Source organism: Crocodylus siamensis, chromosome 6 (assembly GCF_052110815.1).
Source record: "Crocodylus siamensis isolate JL-2025a chromosome 6, ASM5211081v1, whole genome shotgun sequence".
NCBI classification, from domain to species: domain Eukaryota; kingdom Metazoa; phylum Chordata; order Crocodylia; family Crocodylidae; genus Crocodylus; species Crocodylus siamensis.
The window spans coordinates 65061838-65080848 of NC_143400.1; the positions used below are offsets into that span (position 1 = coordinate 65061838).

Consider the following 19011-nt stretch of genomic DNA (forward strand, 5'->3'; position numbering starts at 1 on the left):
GCAGGGAGCCTGGCTGGCAGCTGGAGCCAGCATGGCTCCAGCCGGCCAGGCTCCAGTTTTGGGCAGTCCTCACTGCCGCCACATGTGCCACTCTGTTTTTCTAGTGTGGGATCTTCCAGTGTCAAGCCCCATCCCCCCACGCTGCAACTTAGCGGCATGGGGAATGTCTGCATGTCTGTGCATGTCTGTAGACAGGCCTGCGGTGCCACATATTGCATGTGCGCGCTCGTCTGGATGCACCCATTATATTGTGTGTCTAGAGTATCATGTTTAAAGGTGTGGGTGCTGCTTGTTTTTTCTATACCAGTTTCCATTTTCAAGTTAATTATTACTGTTTCATAAAGGGAGGTGACTACACATTCTTTGCTAGCATCTGACGCTCTGGGGAAAAGGAGATTTGCAGTTATGCTGTGGAAGAGTGAAAATGGTAGGTGTGAGCTATTCATTTGTGTGGATCATGTACATTATTCTAGAAAGCTGAAAAGTGTTTCTCCTTCCAACAATAAACATAAACAAATGTCTTGATTTATGACAATTTCTTGGCACCGCACAGATCCGTGTCAGCACTATGCTGACTCAACACTATGCCAACTTTTACAATAGAATTGTACGTCCTGATGTCGTCTATCCTAGGAGACTTCTGTTGACAGACAGAAGGCGTCAGCAGGCATGCGTGTGCTTCATGCATTTCCACTTCATCAACTATGTTGGCAAGACCTGAAGTGCACCCTGGGAAGGTAATGGCTGTGTACTTACAACCACGCCTTCTGCTAGCTGGCAGCAGAAGTTTTACCCCACTTGGCAGAGGTGGAGTAAAGCAATGGAAGAACACTTTCTGTCATTAACAGGGAGCTTTGGGTAGAGATGCACTCAAACATCTGCCAACAAAACTTCAGTGTAGAAATTTCAGTAGTCCCTTTGTCCATATGGACACTAATCAAAGAAAAGCAAGCAGCTGTGACTTAGATCATACTTGGTCCAGTTGCTCACGGAAGAGAGAAGGAGCATACAGCACGGTTCCATTTCTTTAGCCATGAGCAGAGAGAGGTGGGTAGGCATGTTAAACTGAAAGCAGTTAGAAGGCAGAGTAGATATGCACCTTTACAGATTAAATGAATAAGATATATATATATATATATATCTATCTATATATGAGAGAGAGAGAGAGAAAGCACATAACTTGGCTCTCTCTGTCTATATAACCTGTGCTATCTTATTTAGGCACTTTAAACACCTTTGAGGCTCTAGGCCAGAATGAGTAACAATATGCCATACCGATAATATTTTAAGTAAAATAGTTTAGTAAAGTACCCACAAATACTTATTTAAAATGTTCAACATGACTAAACTCTATACAATGAAATCTAGAAAAACCAAGTGTAGATTTCTGTAACAGAGAAATTTTGATTTGTGAGAGAAGGGCTAAACGTACAATTTTTGTACATTTATTAACTTTTAATTAGCCTGTGTAAACAGTCATTTGGACCATTTAATGCAGCTGGAAGATAAGATTATTTAAGAACAATTATTTTAGCTACAATAGTTCAGATTTTGATATTATTTTTGCATTCTCTTGTTGGGTCTAACTGTATAGCTCAATTCTTCCAACTGTGATTGCTAATGGGGTGTACATATACCACTGAAGAATGGGAATGACTTAATCACTAATTTTCAGTCTCTGATCTAAGGGGCAGAATATTATTTCAATCTCTAAAGCTCAGGCCATTCTCCACCAAGAAGCAGCTCTGCTAAAGAGATACTTAGCAATGAGATTCAGATAATTCTTTACTATTTTTCCATCCTAGTGTCTATAGTTCATGGAGTTGGACAGTGTGGGAAAGTTCTAATGTTGATGGTTGTAATAACTTTAGCTAGTGAATAAATACAAGCCATTGATTTTCTATTCTTGTACAGCAGTTAATTCAAGTCTATGTATTTCAATACCATGGGAAACACTGAACTGAGGACAACTCTTTCACTGTGCTTTTGGTTTAAGAAATAATTCGTAAAACACACAAAAGTTAAAAATAAATTATACTTTGCTTAGAAAGCCATGTAATCAGGCAAATACCATCTTTCCGACAACTATGCAAATCATATTTAAATTAGCTACTCAGTTGTTGGTATAGACCTTTGACTGCAGTAGCTATGCAATTTATACTGATCTGTCTGTAGCCATACACAGTGTAATTATGTTACAACAACAAAGAAAAGGAACCTTTAAATTAAATGCATGTTTTGGTATACAGTAAAAAACTTCTGGCCTCATTTTCTCACAGCCCAAGACAGCTGCTGAAAAATGTAGTGAAAACAACTCATAACTAAAGTGCATAGTAGTCTGAATAAAGGCAAGTCTTGATTAGCAGCCAGTGGGCAAAACAAATGGCAGATGAACTTTAGTGTCAACAAGTACAAGGTAATGCATATGGGAGAAAATAGCCTCAATTAAATTATACAATGTTGGGTTCTTAATTAGCTGTTCTGACTCAGGAAAGAGACCCTGGAGACAAAAACATCAGCTTAGTGTGCAGCAGTGACCAAAACAACTAATAGATAGTCTGGCATCCTTAAGCAGGGAACTGAAAACAAAATGGAAAATATCATTATTTCACTACACTAATCCATGGCACACCCACATCTTGAACACTGTGTTCAGTTCTGGCCTATGCATCTTAACAATAATGTAACAGAATTAGGAAAGGTATGGACAAGGGCAACCAAGATGATCAAGGGTCTGGAACAGCTGCCATGCCACAAGAAATTAAAAAGGCTAGGACTTCAGTTTGGAAAGGAGAAGGCTGAGGAGGGATATGATAGAGCTCTATAAAATCAGGATGGGTACTGACAAAGGGAACAGGGAACTGTTCCTTACCAAATCTCAGAATCCTAGAACTAGGGAGCACCCACTGAAATTAGCACGAAACAGGCTTAAAATTAACTTTTTGATGCTGGATGTATTTAACTTGTGGAACTCATTGCCATGGGAAGTTGTAGAGGCAGACAGTACATCCAGGTTCAAAAAAAGGATGAGACAAATTCATGGATGATAGATCCACTGATAGCTATTAAACAGAAGAGTTGGGGATATATCTCTAACCAATGATTATGGGTACCAGAGAGTGTAGACAAGGGATAGATCACTAAATAGGCTAGGGACAGACATTACACATATACACTGGTATAGGTGATCAGAAACCAGTTCAGATCTGTAACACACCAGAAGTTCAGTGCATGTAAAACACTTTCAAAACAGCCTAAATCTGTGTAAGATAAACCTGGATGGATATAGTATTAGACTTAACTGATTTAGGTTAAATTGGTCCCAGATCCCCTCCAGCTTCAAGTTAACCCACAGTCCCTCAACATCCCAGAATGTTTTTCACCCCCCCACACAACTCTTCCCTCCCCACAGCTCTCCCCCAGCCCTTCCCCCGCTTACAGGGTGGGTGTGATACCCTTGGCCCAAGCTGTCCCTTTCAGCCAGGCATGCTCTAGTGTCCCCCCAGCTTCTGGCCTGGGCCACTGCAGGCATGTGGCTACATTTCTGGAATCAAAAGTGAATGTCTATTCACTTGCTTATTGGTTCAAGCTACACATTTTAGACTAACCTGCAAAGATTAAATCAATTCAGCCTTGGGCATTTTGACTGTACCTAGTAGCCTTGGAGACAGGATACTCAGCTAGTGGACTTAGTGTAGTACTTCTGTTCTTATGTGCTACAATCTAAGCTATTAAAACCATTTACATTATTATCAAATGTGTACTGCTTTAATATTATTCTTAAAGCAAATCAGACTAATAAACCAAGACAAATCACTAGCTTAGCACCTGAACTGGAGTTTGTTGAAGGTTGGGATGGCTATAACTTCTTCTGTGAATACAGAGACAATATGTTCTTCATTAATTTTATTACTTCAGTTTATTGACTAGTTCAGTGGTGCTCAACCTTTTGGCCCCTCAGGTCCAATGGGTGGTGCAGGGCCAATCCATGGATTGTTTCCTGTGTGAGGTCAGGTCCTTTGTGCCCAGCTTGGGCCCCAAACCACCTGCACTGCCTGGATTCAGCCCCACACTGCCAAGATTGGACCTCACACCACCTGGATCAAGCCCTGCACACCCGGATCCCATCTTGTGACCCCCCCAGAGCAGTCTGCATACACAGGGATCCACCCTTGTGCAGCCAGGATTGCCACCCCACCCCTGCATGCCTTGATCAGGCCCTGTGCTGCCCTAGTCCCACGTGCCTGATCTAGCAAGCAGTCACACTATCCCAACAGGGCTCTCCCCCACAGGTCCAGAAATTAGGTAGCTGGGAAGCAGCAATTAACTTTTCCACTACTCCTGTGCCACCAAATTTTGGATCCATTGGGAGCCATCAGACCAGATGACATATCTCCACAGGCTGGATCTGAATTAGTTAATTCAAAATGGAGAAATTTACTAAGAGTCAAAAAATGGAAAGCCTGTTTCCCTCTTCTAATTTACAAAAAGAAGTGAGAGAATGAGGTCTACTAAATTCTAAAAACTGAGGGACACAGTGATCAGAAACAATCCATTTAATTAACTATAAATAATATTTTTTGTTACTTTTTATAAACTCGTCTTCTTAATACACCTAGCACATTTAAGTCATTTAATAATTTTATATGATATTTTGATATATTTTAATTCTAATTTCCATCAAAATGAAATTTTACACAAATCGCAGGTTAAAAATCATAATCTAATACAGGGGTGTCCAATTTAGACACCCACAGAGCTGTGTTGTGTGGTTCACAAGGCTAGTAGAGTGACTGGGAATTCAGGGGTGGGGTCTGCAACTGAAATCCCTATCACAGAGCCCCATGCACAACGAGCATCAGTGAGGCAGAGGGTCCTCTGCCATCAATGCTCCCACCGTGCCACCATGTCCTGATCCAACCCATGAGGATTCCTGTGGTCCAGATCTGGCTCGGGGGACACAATGAGTTTGAGAACCCTGATGCAGTAGCTAAGAAATGTCACTGACCCTTTGCAAGAATATAAATAAATGTATGTTAAGTTACATGCTTGCTTAAATAAATGAATAGATAGAGTGTAGTTTACTGGTTAGCATGAGAACTAAAATAACAAAACTACACCCCTCTCCCCAATATAATGGCTACCAATTCACAAGTACCAAATCTCTTTAGAAAAATAAAAAATACAAATACAAAACAAGATTAAAATAAATTGTTTAAATTAATGCACCTTACTTGCCAGATAAAATCATGATCCTAATCTCTGATTTAAATCATTTTGATTGAAATTAATGCACCATGCAGGAGACACACTCAACATTTTTTTTTACAGGAGAAACAAACGAAATCTGTACCCTCATCCACTAGGCCAGGTTAGAATCAGATTAACACCACAAAAGCCAAACTAACAGCAGTGTTCCAATTTTTCCAAAATGAAGTGTTGAAATATTTTAAAGTGATTTATTGAGTACCATTACTTTTACAAAATGATCTGCTAAAGTGAATCAGAAAGATTAAGAACATATTACAATAATTTTAAGTTTTTGGTCAGAGCAAAAGGAATGCAATTTGACAACAAAGGCCCAGAAGCAGGTAAGTAAGCTACAATGCCACATCATCAGCATCATGTTGTCTAAATCCAGAACTGGGAGTTTACTGAGTTCTAACTATGAAGGTGGTATTTCATGCAGAATGTCTAAGGGAAAAATGGGAAGGAAAGATAATATCCTCGTTGTATATGCAATGTGATGTACCTTGGAGCTAACATGAAGAGTTTCATAAAAAGCAAGAAATGTTATACAACACTGGACTCCAGCATCACTGAATTAGAGAGAATACAGACTGACTACATAGGAAAAAGCATTATATTGCAACTATACTGGTAAACGGCAATGATACGAAAATACAGGAAATAATATCAAGAGCTTTTTTACTACAGTGTTGTGTAAAAATATCCAGCATCTTACTCAGAGGTACCATTTTCAGACTGGCACATTGTCATTCTAATAAAAAAGATGAACATACTTGATTTTAAGAACAAGTTACATTTCAAATAAATAAAATTCTCTCACCCTCCTGTTTAAAAGTTTAATTTAGTTAGAAATAAATGTTGCCTTTTATCCATATTCTGCATATTCTGCCATTTTACAGATGAATAAACTATGCCATGGAGAGGTAAGAATAATTTGCCCAGAACCGATAGCCCAGCTGACAACAGATCCTCACGTCACTAAATCCACAAGCCCTATCCATTAGATTCACAGTGCCTCTAATTTACGTTTATAATGCAGTAGCATCTGGGGAGTCAATTAGGACCAGGGACTTACTGTGCTAGGTACTGTATGAATACCAAGGAATACACGATGTGTGCAAAATGAGAAAGATCTATAAATGAGAGAATCTCAATAATCTGAAACCATAATGTAAAAATGAATACCTTATAAATATTATAGGTGGTATCAGTAATGAGGTGTGTCCTCTGCTTGTGTGTCCTCTATCAAATACTTGGAGAGGAGGTAGAGGAAAGGACAGAAGAGGAATGGACTCTTAGGCCATGTCCACAAGTAGGGGCATGCGCCTGCAGTGGCACAAATTTGTGCTGCTTTGTGCCATAGTGCACACCCCACACGTGCGCTTTATTGTGGGACACTGTCCTGCCTGGGGCAAACTGCCTTTCCCCGGCTCCTTCCAGTTCTTCAGACAAGGAGAGCTGGAGGCTAGGGCCAGCACCTGTGCTGGCTCCGGCAGTATTACCTGGTGTCCTGGTAGCATGCTGGAACAGTAGGGGTACAATCTGGGCAGCACAGGGGCCTGGCCAACACCCAGAGCATTGCTCCATATGGTCAGGTCTCTGCTTGTGCCAGCAGACACTATTTTTGCATGCATTGCGCTGATTTTTTTTAATGTTTTCTTTGGTACTAGGAAATCCCAGCGGCAGATTTTGCTGCACTGCAAATTTGTGGTGTGCGCAGTTTGTGGCACCACAAAGAGGTCTGTGGCCCCATAAACTGCATGCCCCTGCTGCCTGGACGTGGGCCTTACAGATCTTTCTGACCATCCGTGATCTAGAATCTTTTGATCCCTAAAAAGCAGCAGCAATGACACAAAGAAAATATAATTTTAAGGAGCTCTGGCTATGACCTAAGTTTCAAGGGCCATGCTGCTACCAGACACTATTAATGGAATAATTACTTTGTATTTCCATACATTCATGACTTTCTATTCTAAACAACTGTAAATGGAGTCTATGTACTATAACTGTCCAAAATCAATTTTAAAACTATTCAGTTGTGGAATCCTGCTGCTTTTCATAAAGCTGGTTAACCTACCTCATGCCACATGCTCATGTAGTTAGACATTACTAGATGTGTTTCAGTAAGTTATGGCTCTGAATTTAATCAGGAGTAATATTTAAAAGCTTCAGTTAACTTACCTGTGACATAGCCTTCCAAAGCCTTTGGCACCAATGATTTAGCAGTTTTGAGGTCTTCCGGTGAGCATTTGCCTGTCTCTAAACCAAAGGACATTCCCATTCGCTTTAGCACCTCAATGTCATCATGAATCTCAAACGTGTTATCAAAATTAAAGAGGTATTCAAATCTGTACATGAAAAAAGTCAAAGTGAGCTTGTTTTGAAAAGAACCACAGTGCTATATGCTGGTGAAATAAGTATATAGATATATAATATCTCAGTATTTCTTTAGAGACCAGGCCTTTTAAAAAAAAAAGCACAGCTAGATACAGCAAGAGCTTTTATTTTGTACTCCTGAGATTGGCATCTCTGCAGGACTCAAATATGATCGTCTTTCCCAATTAAAACAACTTTTTTCCACAGCAGGCAGTCAGAGCCCATAAATTTTTCTGCCTCATTTAACAGGAGGAAAAGAAAAATCTTGCTCAAGCTAGAACCTTTCCCTGTACTAAATCCAATAATTTTTAAAGGTCAACCACAGCCTTCTCACTAGAAATAACCATTTTGATTCTTGCTCCTTTTATATTCCACTTTCTGTCCCAATCCACAACATCCCTATTATGAACTGATCTACCCTATTTACTCAATTCCAAGACGTTTTCCCCCCAATCAACATGTGGAAAACAAAGCCTCATCTTAGACTCGAATATGGAACTACTCCAGCCAAGAGCTGTGGGGAGTGGCAGCGTCCCCAGCTGAGATGGGCACAAAGGGAGCCCCAGAGCCACTCCTGCCCCACACTGCAGGAAGCAGCTGTGTGGTGAGCCTGGCATGGCCAAGGACAGCTGCTGGAGTGCATTGGTTCCTCCTCGCAGCACCTGCTCCTTGCCAGGCTCTCCTCTCCCCATTTCCCCAGCTGGCTGGGACCATTGCTGCTGTCCCTGGCTGATACAGGCATGGAGGAGTCCTAGAACTGCTTCTGTTCCCCATGGCAGGGAGCAGCTGTGCAGGGGGCGCAGGGAGCCTCACTTGGTTGCAGACAGCAGCAGCAGTGTGCAGGTTCCTTGTTGTAGCCCCTGCTGCGGCCTAGAGGGGGAAATGGGAGAAGGGGGAGAAAAGGGAGCGAGCAGGAAGCAGGCACTGAAAGAAGTAACCTGTGGGCTGCTGCAACTCCTCAACTGAATCAGGATCCCTACACAGCTTCTCCCTGCAGTGTGGAGCATTAGTGTCAGGAGGCAGCGGTGGGTGGGGGGCGGAGGGGCCAGCCCTGAAAGGTAGGCAAGTGGTGAGTGGGCGGGTGCTGGGAGGGAGAAGACAAAGGGGAGTAGAGAGTAAATAGTGTGTGTGTGTGGGGGATAAGCTGGGGTGCAAGGGTCAGGTCTCCTGCCCCCACCTGCTGCTTGTCTCCCCACCTCCTGCTCCCCTGCCACTTGCTCCCCTGCCGTGAGGGGGATAAATTTAAGACAACCTCCCAAGAAACAGATCCTAGACATAGAAAATTTTAACAAATTTATAATTTTACATGTGTACAATTTAACTATTGGGGGCTCTTAAATTCCAGGTCATCCTGAAATTTGGCAAATATGGTATTTACTTTGCTATAGTTAACATTTTGGACAGTTTGTCAGTTAATTAAGAACCTTCTAAAGCAGGTCCAAGGAGTTAGAAAATGAGTCCTGCCCTAATTTTCACAAAATACTTTATAGTGCATACCAGATATTTACAGTTTAGTAACTGCTATTAGGAAGATTCCATGTCACTTCTGGCTTTTGCGACCTATGAGATTTGGCTTCAGTACATCATAGGCTGTAAGCCAGAATGACCCACCCTGTGCTAAAGGCAAGCAAGCACCTAGACAATGGCAACACTGCTGCTCATCTTCCTGGTGGCAAAGGGAAAGTGCCCACAGCTGGCATTTGTTCCCATGGCAGCACAGGGAGAGCAACCACAGAAGGTGCTTCCTACCACCAAATGCCAATGACGCTCCATGTCCATGGGTCAGACCCAAAGGTTCTACAGGCCAGATTCAGCTCAGAGGCCACAAGTTGCCCACCCCTCTTCCAGGCCATTCAATTTAATCCAGTTTCCCCCAATAGTTGTTCAAGGGATTAAATGGAAGGACTACTCTCAGTCCTGAAATACATATGGGTAGTATAAATCATTCACAAGCTGGTGGGCTGATTTTTTTCTGGCAGCTGCTCTACATAATTGTGGGGGAACTTGTGCTGTGGATTCTGGAGATGGATTCTGGAGATGAATCTGGGATCACAAGCTGCAAATATCTAGATGTGAAGGAAGGTGAAAAGATAATGTCAACAAAATACAGGAACTGTTTGCCACAGGTTCTTAATAGACTTGCATCAACACTTGCTCAAAAAACAAACCAAGCTAAACCTAACCACAAACAAAAAAAAAATGCTTGCCAATCTAAGGCCTATCCCTGCCAGAGAAACCTACAAGAGTATGATCACCATAAAGAATGAAGCAAAAGGGGACTCCAATGAGTCTTGTTCTCAGGTGCTTTCTATCTGAAAAATCATACTGGCAAAACTACATACAAGAAGAATGAACATTACTACACACTTCGGAAGGAAAACAGTGCACCAGCCAATTATCAAGAATAATTGATAACTCTTATCCTCACTCATTTTGAAAGACAGCAGAGAGCATCTGAAGAATATCTTTTATGTTTCTCAAGGTGGTAATACATCAAAGAACAAGATATCACAGCTGAAACTAGGACTGCAACTCTGACCTACAGTAAGCCCCAACCAGTTGAGTTATCAACTCAATCTATATATAGCACAGATGTACAGGATATGCTGTGCTCTCCAACCTACCAAGTTGTTCTAATAAGTTGACATCATATTACCAGGTTTAATGTTAGGAAAAAGAGATTCCCCCATTAATTAAATCAGCATTTTAATTATAATGTGGACAAAGTGAGACTGATATAATTTAATCACATGGGAAGGATGATAAGCCTAACCAATAAGCCAAACCATGAAGGAACCTTTATGTTGCTATAACTGTGTCTATACAAGGTGGGTTTTATCAATGAATTTGAATCAGTGCAAGTTTTGTGTTCAAATAAATCCTGAAAAACACATCACCCCCAAAACAGTAAGCTGTATAGTAGCATCAAACCTTACTTTTACTGAAGTGATTTGCTTTCGATTTTTAGACATAACTCTTGGCTGAGTTCTGTTGAACAAACAGGGAAATTAAATGTACCGGGTACTCTGTATTTCTGCCATGGGATTCACTGGCGTGGGGCGGGGGCAGATCGAGGACCCATGGTGAGGGACAGAGTAGGGCTGGGACGGGGCAGGCACTGCACAGCTCAGGCAGGGCACAGGACAGAGCCATGAGCATGTTGTCTGGGGGTTAAGGGGGCTCTTGTTGCTACGTGCACCCTGGGAGGGCATGGAGGGCATATGCCCCTGAATCTGCATGAGGGACAAGGGCAGGCTGATGCTGTGGGCTGGGGCCAGGGGTGGCGCCAACCTCTTCCTGGTGGGCACTGGGCTGCACTCAGAGTGGGTGGCAGAGGTCTGGGAGAGGGCCTACAGGGGGGCTACAGCCACCCCAAAATTAGCAGTAGTGCCCTCCCATAGACCCTGCCCAATGCTGCCACCTGCCCCAAGCACAGCCCAGCCCAGCCAGCAGTGGCAGCCTGCCCTCGACCCATGTGCAGATCTGGGGGCACACGCCTCCCATGCCTCCTGGGGTGCATGCAGTGGTGGGAGCCACCTCCCCTTCTCCTCCCCGTCTGGGCAGCGCCTACCCCTGCCCCTGACCCACTCCCTCCCTCACTGCAAGGGCCTTGATCTGCCCCCTCTGCACACTTTCCCTCCCCCCACCCCTTCCCTTCCCAACAGACTTATGAGCCAAACCTGGCTGCTCTCTACATTGCCGGGCTGCGCTCCTGGGCACCTACATGTTACATTGCAGCTGTGTGCATGCACAGGGCATTAATCAGTTGCCTTATCAGCCATATCAGCCTAAAAAAGCTGATTGCTGATACAGTTACTTTTCCTTATATCAGTGCCAATCTGATACGGGACTGATGTACTGGCGCACCTCTAGGGTGGTCTAAAAATAATGAACAGAATTTGAAGAATGAATCATTTGTCAGGAGTCAAAGCAGCAAGCAGGCTAAACTGCTCTCAGCTGGCTTTGGTTACCCGAGTTAGCCTGGCTGTTAGTGGCCTAACCATCCCTTGGTGGCCCCAATTGCCTGCAGATGGGGATGGTTGCCTGCTTATAAGCAAAAGCTCTTTCAGTGCTCAGGAGGCTACTCATCAGGACAGATACCCCTCTCTCTAGTGCTGTGGGCTTTTGACTGCTTAGGCAGTGGGGGTTCTTGCCTACTTGACCTTCTGACAGGATGACTGGTAGGAACTGAACAGTGACTGTGGGAACCCTCCCTTTCTACCCTTCCTGTTGGGGAAGGGGAAGGAGAACAGAGGATGAATGGTGGTGATGACTGGTGAACCTACAGGAATCAGCAGTTCCTAGTTGTGAGGATACATGCAGCAGTGGAATTTTGCTTTAGTACCAGAGATGATATATCTGGTACTAGAGATGATGCATCTAGAAATGCATCGGACTGTACTTCAGAATGTTTTCCCAGCAGATCTAAACTGTTAATGGCTGTGCCCATGAGACTGGACTGGGAATGCAGTGTTAGGGGTTCAGAAGGCTAGTGTTGAGTAAGTACTGTGACATTTTGTTTCTAGTATCTCCCCAAATAATAGAGTTGTAGTACTGAAAATGTATTTAAAACAGTAGCTAAAACAGAGTTGTGAACAGAGTTGTGCCTAGAGGCACTGTGAAAAAGCGGGAGAGACTAGTAAAGCAGGGGATCAAGACTGGATATGGATGGGTGCCTGAATGGCCTGAGTCCTGCTGAAAGCAAACCCTTTGGGTGCCTGTACATGAGCTAGGAAGCTGCTCTGACATGCTGTAATTATAGCATGTTGGAGCAGACTCAATTAACTGAGTCTGCTGGAGTGTGGTAATTACTGTGCTCCAACCAGCCTCTGTCTCTCATGTATCAGTGTCCCTGTGCTTCAAAATGGCAGTGGGGACACTTTTTAACTTAACCTCATTCGACAAGCTTTAGCTATAGTGCCCGCACTGCCACTTTAAAGTGTGGGGATGCTGATACATGAAATGCTTCAGGCACTTTAAGTAAAGCAAATCCTGGAAGCACTCTAATTAAAATGCCTGCGCTTCCTGCCTTGTCCCTCCAGAGCATGTGTAAAAATGCCCTTTAAGTCCAGGGGAAAATATATCACCCCCCTCACTGCAAGAGCAATAAGTGCTAACTGGCAGTGCTATGTATTATGGAATGTCCAAAGTTCTTCAGAGATATGGAGGGTTGGGACACTTAGCAGCAGCCTGCACATTAACTATTCGTTCAACGTGCAGGCAGGTAGGACACTTAGCACAGAGTTGTGGGCAACATGACCTTTGTGGAGAGAAGGGGACATGCCAGAAATCACTGGCTACAAAAAGAAAGGTCAGGCACAGAAGTGGTGGAAGGACCAGAGAAGGAACATGAGGAAGGAGTCTGAACCTTAGGGTGCCTATACACGAGCATGGAGAATGCACTGTCATTACACCTCAGAGCAGACTTGATTAATCAGGTCTGCTGGACTATGGCAATTACTGCACTCCAGTAGCCTCCTGTGTCTCATTTATCAGCATCCCGGCGCTTCAAAATGGCAGCGGCGATGCTTGAACTAAAGTTCATTGAACAAGCTTTAATTCAAGTGCTCCCGTTGCCACTGTCAAGTGCAGGGACGCTGATACACAAGATATTATGGCGCTTTAGTTAGAGCAGCTCTAGGAACTGCTCTAATTAAAGTGCTGCTCCCCCACCGCCAGAACATGTGTAAAAGTACCCTAAGAGACTGAGGAGTGGAAGAGGCAAAGGGAAAGTGGGATATATGGGTACAGTGATGGCTCTTGTGTAGTATTATTATTATTTCTTTTTACAGAAGTCTTTTTAAAATTTGGGGCTGAAGGGCCCTTTACTGTACCATATATTAATGGTGAGGGACGCAGCAAATAGAGTAGGCTGCAGAGGGGCAGCAAAAAGGAAATGTGTGTGTCTTGGTTTTGTTTTGTTTTTTACATTTTTTGTTTTTAAATACACGATCTGGACAGGGCCCTGATGAAGCTGTGAATGTAACAAGCCTACTCCAATGTGTTAATTTTATTTCCTTTGGAATAATGAATAGTGTGAACAAATTAGGGGGGAGAGAATATAATGGAAAGAGATTTGTTTGTTTAGGGCTATATTTTGGCCTTTAGAATTTACGTTCCCATGGAGAGTGGAAAGTTATAGTAATTGTTTGGGATGTTGTATAATTAATGAAAAGCTTAGCTATTATAATTTCTCTATGTAAAAAACCCCCAACATTGTGCTTCTGACTCCCTCTTCCTGGTTCTTTCATGTTTGTTCATTGTTCCCTGGGTCCTGTTTGTTTCATCCTGGTTCCTGCTTGCTGTCTCCACAGGCCAGACCCATTTTCTCTAGACTTACAAGTTCCTGACCCCATATTCTCCCTACCTTGATCTAGACTGCAGTCCAGACCCTGTCTTCTGACATTTGGCTTCTGGTTCATGGCTTGAGTTTGGTGACTGACCATGTCTTGCTCCCTTACAACTACAGCTACCTTCCCTAGACTCTCTGGTTAGTGACTCATAGAAAAATAGGTATGAAATGGACCTCACAGACAATCCTGCCTTGAGCAAGGAAGTTAGAGTGGATTATCTCCATCTAAGCCATACTAAACAAGTGTTTGTCAAATCTATTCTTAAAACAACCATGCTCAACGCATCAAAAATCCCCTTTGACCTCCCACAGGTAAAGCAGGGAGATGAGGGCACTGGATTGCTGCCTCCTATTCCTAACCCTCCCCCCACCTCTTCTGGCTTGTGGCTACTTATGTCTCTGTCCCTAACAGACCTCAGCCTCCTGACCTGCCCGATCTCGATTCCCCTGATACTTGTCTGAACCTTGTCTGCTCCTGATGCCTGAGGTCAAACTTAACCATCCATATCTTGGTTGTACAATAATGCACTATACTGTATTAAATGTGTGTACATTAAACGAAAAATGCAAATTACTGAATTCATCAGTAGCTGTCACAGAATTTGTATACTATTGCACTGATATACTGCAGAATACTGAGGGTCCCAATTCTACCTGTTCCCTAGCTTCTTTACTAAAGCCAAAATTGAAATTTGCTTGCTGAAACTGAAATAGTTATAGACCATCTTTTCACAAAATTTTGTTATATCTACATTCACTAGAAGGACTGTAGTGCATTACCAATGATCCACAGAATGAAGTCCATAAAGATCTCTTTTAAGCAAATAGATCCATTTACTACTGAAGGACTCTTTTTACAGCACAGTAAACAACACTAACAATGACACTATTATTTTTGCAAGTTGATAATATCCACGAAAGAAGTAAGAACACAGCAAAAACCCAAGATCCCTTGTATGGAATCTCTCATGTAAACATGATTCTCAGGTTAGCAGCAAAGAAAAGCTCACAACTAAATCTCAGGCATAAAAAACCAAAAAAATTAAACATTTTACTCCTCTGTGTCTTTGTACCCTTTCTAATGAAAAATTGTGAATAGTAAAGAAGACTTAATATTTATTTGTTTTAATAATTGCCTATTTTTGTATCTCAATTCTGAACAAACTAGATTGCCAAACAAATCCAACTATTTGTACAGCAAAAACAATCCACTTTATGCAATCAAACTCTCCTATATATGAACTGTGGCTGCTGTCCTAGATGGAAGCCAAAGGATGATAGCCATGAAGTTAGCCTTATGCAATCAAGTGGTGGTCAGATGCATTGAAAGAAGTATCAGAATAAAGAAGTTAGATTCAGTGTGAAGTGCACTGGCCATTTTTGTTCAAAGAAAAATCCCATGCTGACTACAAAGGAGACTGGAATAATCCAGTATGCGTTTCCACATCCCACTTACTTATCACTTGATATGCTGCAGTCTATAATGGTTCTTTTGCTAGTGTTGACTATTAGGAAAGGGAGCTGTATTGTAGAGTTCAAAGCTGGAGGGCCTTGATTCTGTTGTTCATTTTGTTGATTTCTTTGTACCAAGTTTTTGAAAGCTATTTGCTGTTGAAAGAAAGGGAAAAGTGATCAAGGGATAGTCAAATGTACATACAAACACTTCCTTGAGCTAGGATTTCACAGGTCTTGTATTAACCAAGTATCTCCCACACCTGTCTGGCATCGCTCCAAAGAGGAAGCAACTAAAACCTCAGTTTTTGCACCGCCAACCAACCTGGCCAGAGGCAGAAAGGAGTGGATGCTGCACCTTTTACAAGGGTGGCACACTAAACATGTTCCCATGCAGCTCCTGGAGTTCTGGGAATGAGGCACAGTATTGAGCAATTGCACCCAGGGCAGACAGGATTTCTGTGCCATTTATAATGAGGATCTGAGATTTAAGGGCAAAACAGAGGCTTTATCTGACAGCTGGGTGCTTATTCAATTAAACTGGCAGAAAGTTTAAACATAAAAGCAATGCTTAAGGCCAAATTTAGTGGTATATATGGCAAACAGAACCTTCAACAGATCCCTATTCTCCTTTCCATCCATCATCTCTCTCCTTTGTTCCACAACTTCCAGTCCTTGCAAATCATTAGCTTTGCAAACATTCCCTTCACACTACCTCTTATGTGTTCTCTTTGTTCCACAGCTCCTCTTTTTCTGTGCAATTTTTAGTAAAGGGACACAGGTGGGCCAGAGACCTGGGATTGAGTATGTATTCCTGACATGCAGGGACTGAAGATAATCTGGGATTTGTCTCCAGTTTGGGGCGCAACTGAATACAGACAGTAAGAGAACAGGCAAATAAATGGAAAGAGTTGCTAAAAGTAATTTCAGCTATGAAAAATATTTAAAAAGTTGAGTAAAATCAACTACTGAAGAGGTATTATAAAACACAGCAGTATTGAAAATGCAGACAAGCAAAGGAAAATCTTTTTTTGAATTAACAGTTTAGGGGCTAGATTTGCTTTTCACTTCCTCTACAATTCCTTCCGTGTTGTTCATTGCTGATCTACACTGGTCCAATAAGGTCAGAATTAGGCCCTACTGGGCGCGTCTACGCGAGATGCCACATTGCCATAGCAACAAGCTATGGCAACATAGCTCATCAATACAGCAGTATAGTGTTGGCAGGTGTGAACCATGACACCAATGCTACTGCGCAGCAGCTCATTGCTACTGTGCAGTAGAGTCAGAAATGACCTGTGTGCTGCTATGACTGTGCAGTTACTATGCAGTCATTTAGTACTTGCTTTAGCAGTACTTGCTGTGCAGTAGCAACAAGCAAGTACTAAATGACTGTGCAGTAACCACCGTTACTGCGCAGTCCTGGTGGCGCACAAGTCGTTTCTGACCCCATTGCGCAGTAACACCTGCTTTAGCAAGTACTAAGTGACTGTGCAGTAACAACTGTGCAGTCGGGTGCATGTGTAAATGCACTCACTAAAAACGATTTTTGCTACTGAAAAAATCAGGAACATCAGAAAGCTCTGAATGTCAATGCCTATCTGATGGGATGCAAAACTGCTTTGTTATATTTGCACCAAGATGAAAAAGTTTTCAGCCTCATTACCCTATGACTTTAACTCATATGATTTTTATACAAGAGCTCCATTATGTTAAGTATTCATAACCCAGGCATACATCCAAATACTATAAATACAGTTACAGACTTTAAAATAAAGAAGAAGAAATGCCTATCTGCAAACAAAAATGCATTTGAAGTACAACACTTCTTTATTCCAGGCCAAATCAGCAGATTTCATAAAAACTTTCCCTAGGTGACTACTTCAGAATGTGAAATAAGTACCAATGCCAGACTCATTAGTCTTTTATATTAAACCCTAACATTTAAGTTCCCCAGCAACAGAAGATTCTGAGCTATAGAATGCACAACTAAACCCATACAAATGTGTGTCAAAACTGACATTTTTTAATTGCTAGAGGATGAAATGGGAGGCATATGGTCCTGCTCCCTTTTCCACTGGAGTCAGTAGCAAAGGTACAGGAGGGGGATGTTTACAAACTGTATAGATTACAATGGACAGGACATATTATTCTGCTGCACAGCAAACGTGCACAGGAAGGCTAAGACTCAAAGAATGCCAGGGGTATTTTCAGTTTAAACTGGGGCACGCACAGTAGCGCTTTCCTTGGTGCTAAATTAATAAAAAGGAATGATATCCAGAAACACAAGAGCTTATTAAAATGTTGGGTTTTATCCTGATGCTCCTGTTTAAAACAACATCAATTTAATTAAATTTACCTGCAATAACAGTTCTTGTAGCTGGGCTCTCTTCTGTTTTATTCGTTCAATTCGTCTCTGTTTCTCTATCTTTAAAACATAAATTTGGGCACATTAGGATACAAAACTGGAAATACATCAAATACCTGATCTTTTTCTCTGTGCAAAACTGAGCACTTTTTCTTTTTGCAGGGTGGTGGATTGCAACATAAATTGCAAAACCTTATCGGGTCCTCCCAGAAGCCAAATGATTTCTCCATTTTCATGTGAAGTATTCATGAGGAGGATTCCCCAGGAATCAGAATTTATACAGCATCATTGTAGACTACACCCTACTGCTCCATGTTCTTTCCCAAATATGGATATGGACGCTATAGTGTCCACTCCACAAAAGTTCCTATCTATTCAGGACAGAAAGGCAAACAGAAAGAATTGGCTTAAGATGACCTAGAATGGCATGCAATAGTGTACTATCATTAGGCTAAGAGTGAACACCTTTTTTGACTGCTAATCTGAAAGAAATGAGTAACCAGACAAAATGCAAGAAGGAATGGAGAGAAACAGCTTGTCCATTTTGCACTAGCAGGGAGGCAGTTTCCTGTAGCATTGCAATGCCACAAACAGAAAAACAAACAGATCTTGAAATTACCATTCAGCATTTGGAATAACTGTATTTCTGGACCATGATATCAGGCTACCAGTACAGCAGACTCTATACTTTAGATCAGGGAACATCCTGTTTAAACATTCAAATGATATAGCTCAAGTCATACATTAATAATACTGTGACGCTTAACTCTACTAGAAACCCCCCCGCAATGTCTTTTGAAATGCTATTATAATTGTCTAAAGTGTTTTCTGCATTTAAGTATAGGGCCTTGCTCCACTCAGAAAACTTAAAAGTCTATCAAATACAGTTAATTTTAACAGGTCTAATTTAGATATTCTCTCTGGGTGTGTCTACACATGATATTAATGTACTTTAGGCTTACTGCACAGTAAAATACTGTGTAGTAAGCATTCCCTGGAAGCAAGTCTACATGTGCACCCTCTTGGAAGCAAATTTGCTCTACCCTGCTCTGCCCCCCTGTAGCAGCCAGGGGGAGCTCCACTGGGGACTGGGGCACAGAGCTGGTCCTAATGCCCACCAGTTCAGGAGAGCTTTGCTGGCTGCAGTGGTAGCTGTCTTCTGGCTCTGTGCACATTGGGACAGAATATGTCCATGGGCCCAGAAGATAGCTGC

At 42.2% G+C, this 19011-nt stretch overlaps 1 protein-coding gene across 5 annotated transcripts in view; it reads right to left on the reverse strand.

Moving 5' to 3' along the window:
* TFDP2 (transcription factor Dp-2) overlaps positions 1-19011 on the reverse strand; it is a 151327-nt gene that overhangs the window by 10215 nt on the left and 122101 nt on the right. For all 5 annotated transcript variants that reach the window (XM_090051161.1, XM_090051160.1, XM_090051163.1 and 2 more), the window contains 3 exons: positions 17790-17858; positions 15435-15586; positions 7432-7598 (listed from right to left, as the gene is read on the reverse strand). In XM_090051161.1, the coding sequence (XP_089907287.1) occupies positions 7432-7598; positions 15435-15586; positions 17790-17858 (388 nt within the window). The remainder of the gene's footprint in view (positions 1-7431; positions 7599-15434; positions 15587-17789; positions 17859-19011) is intronic.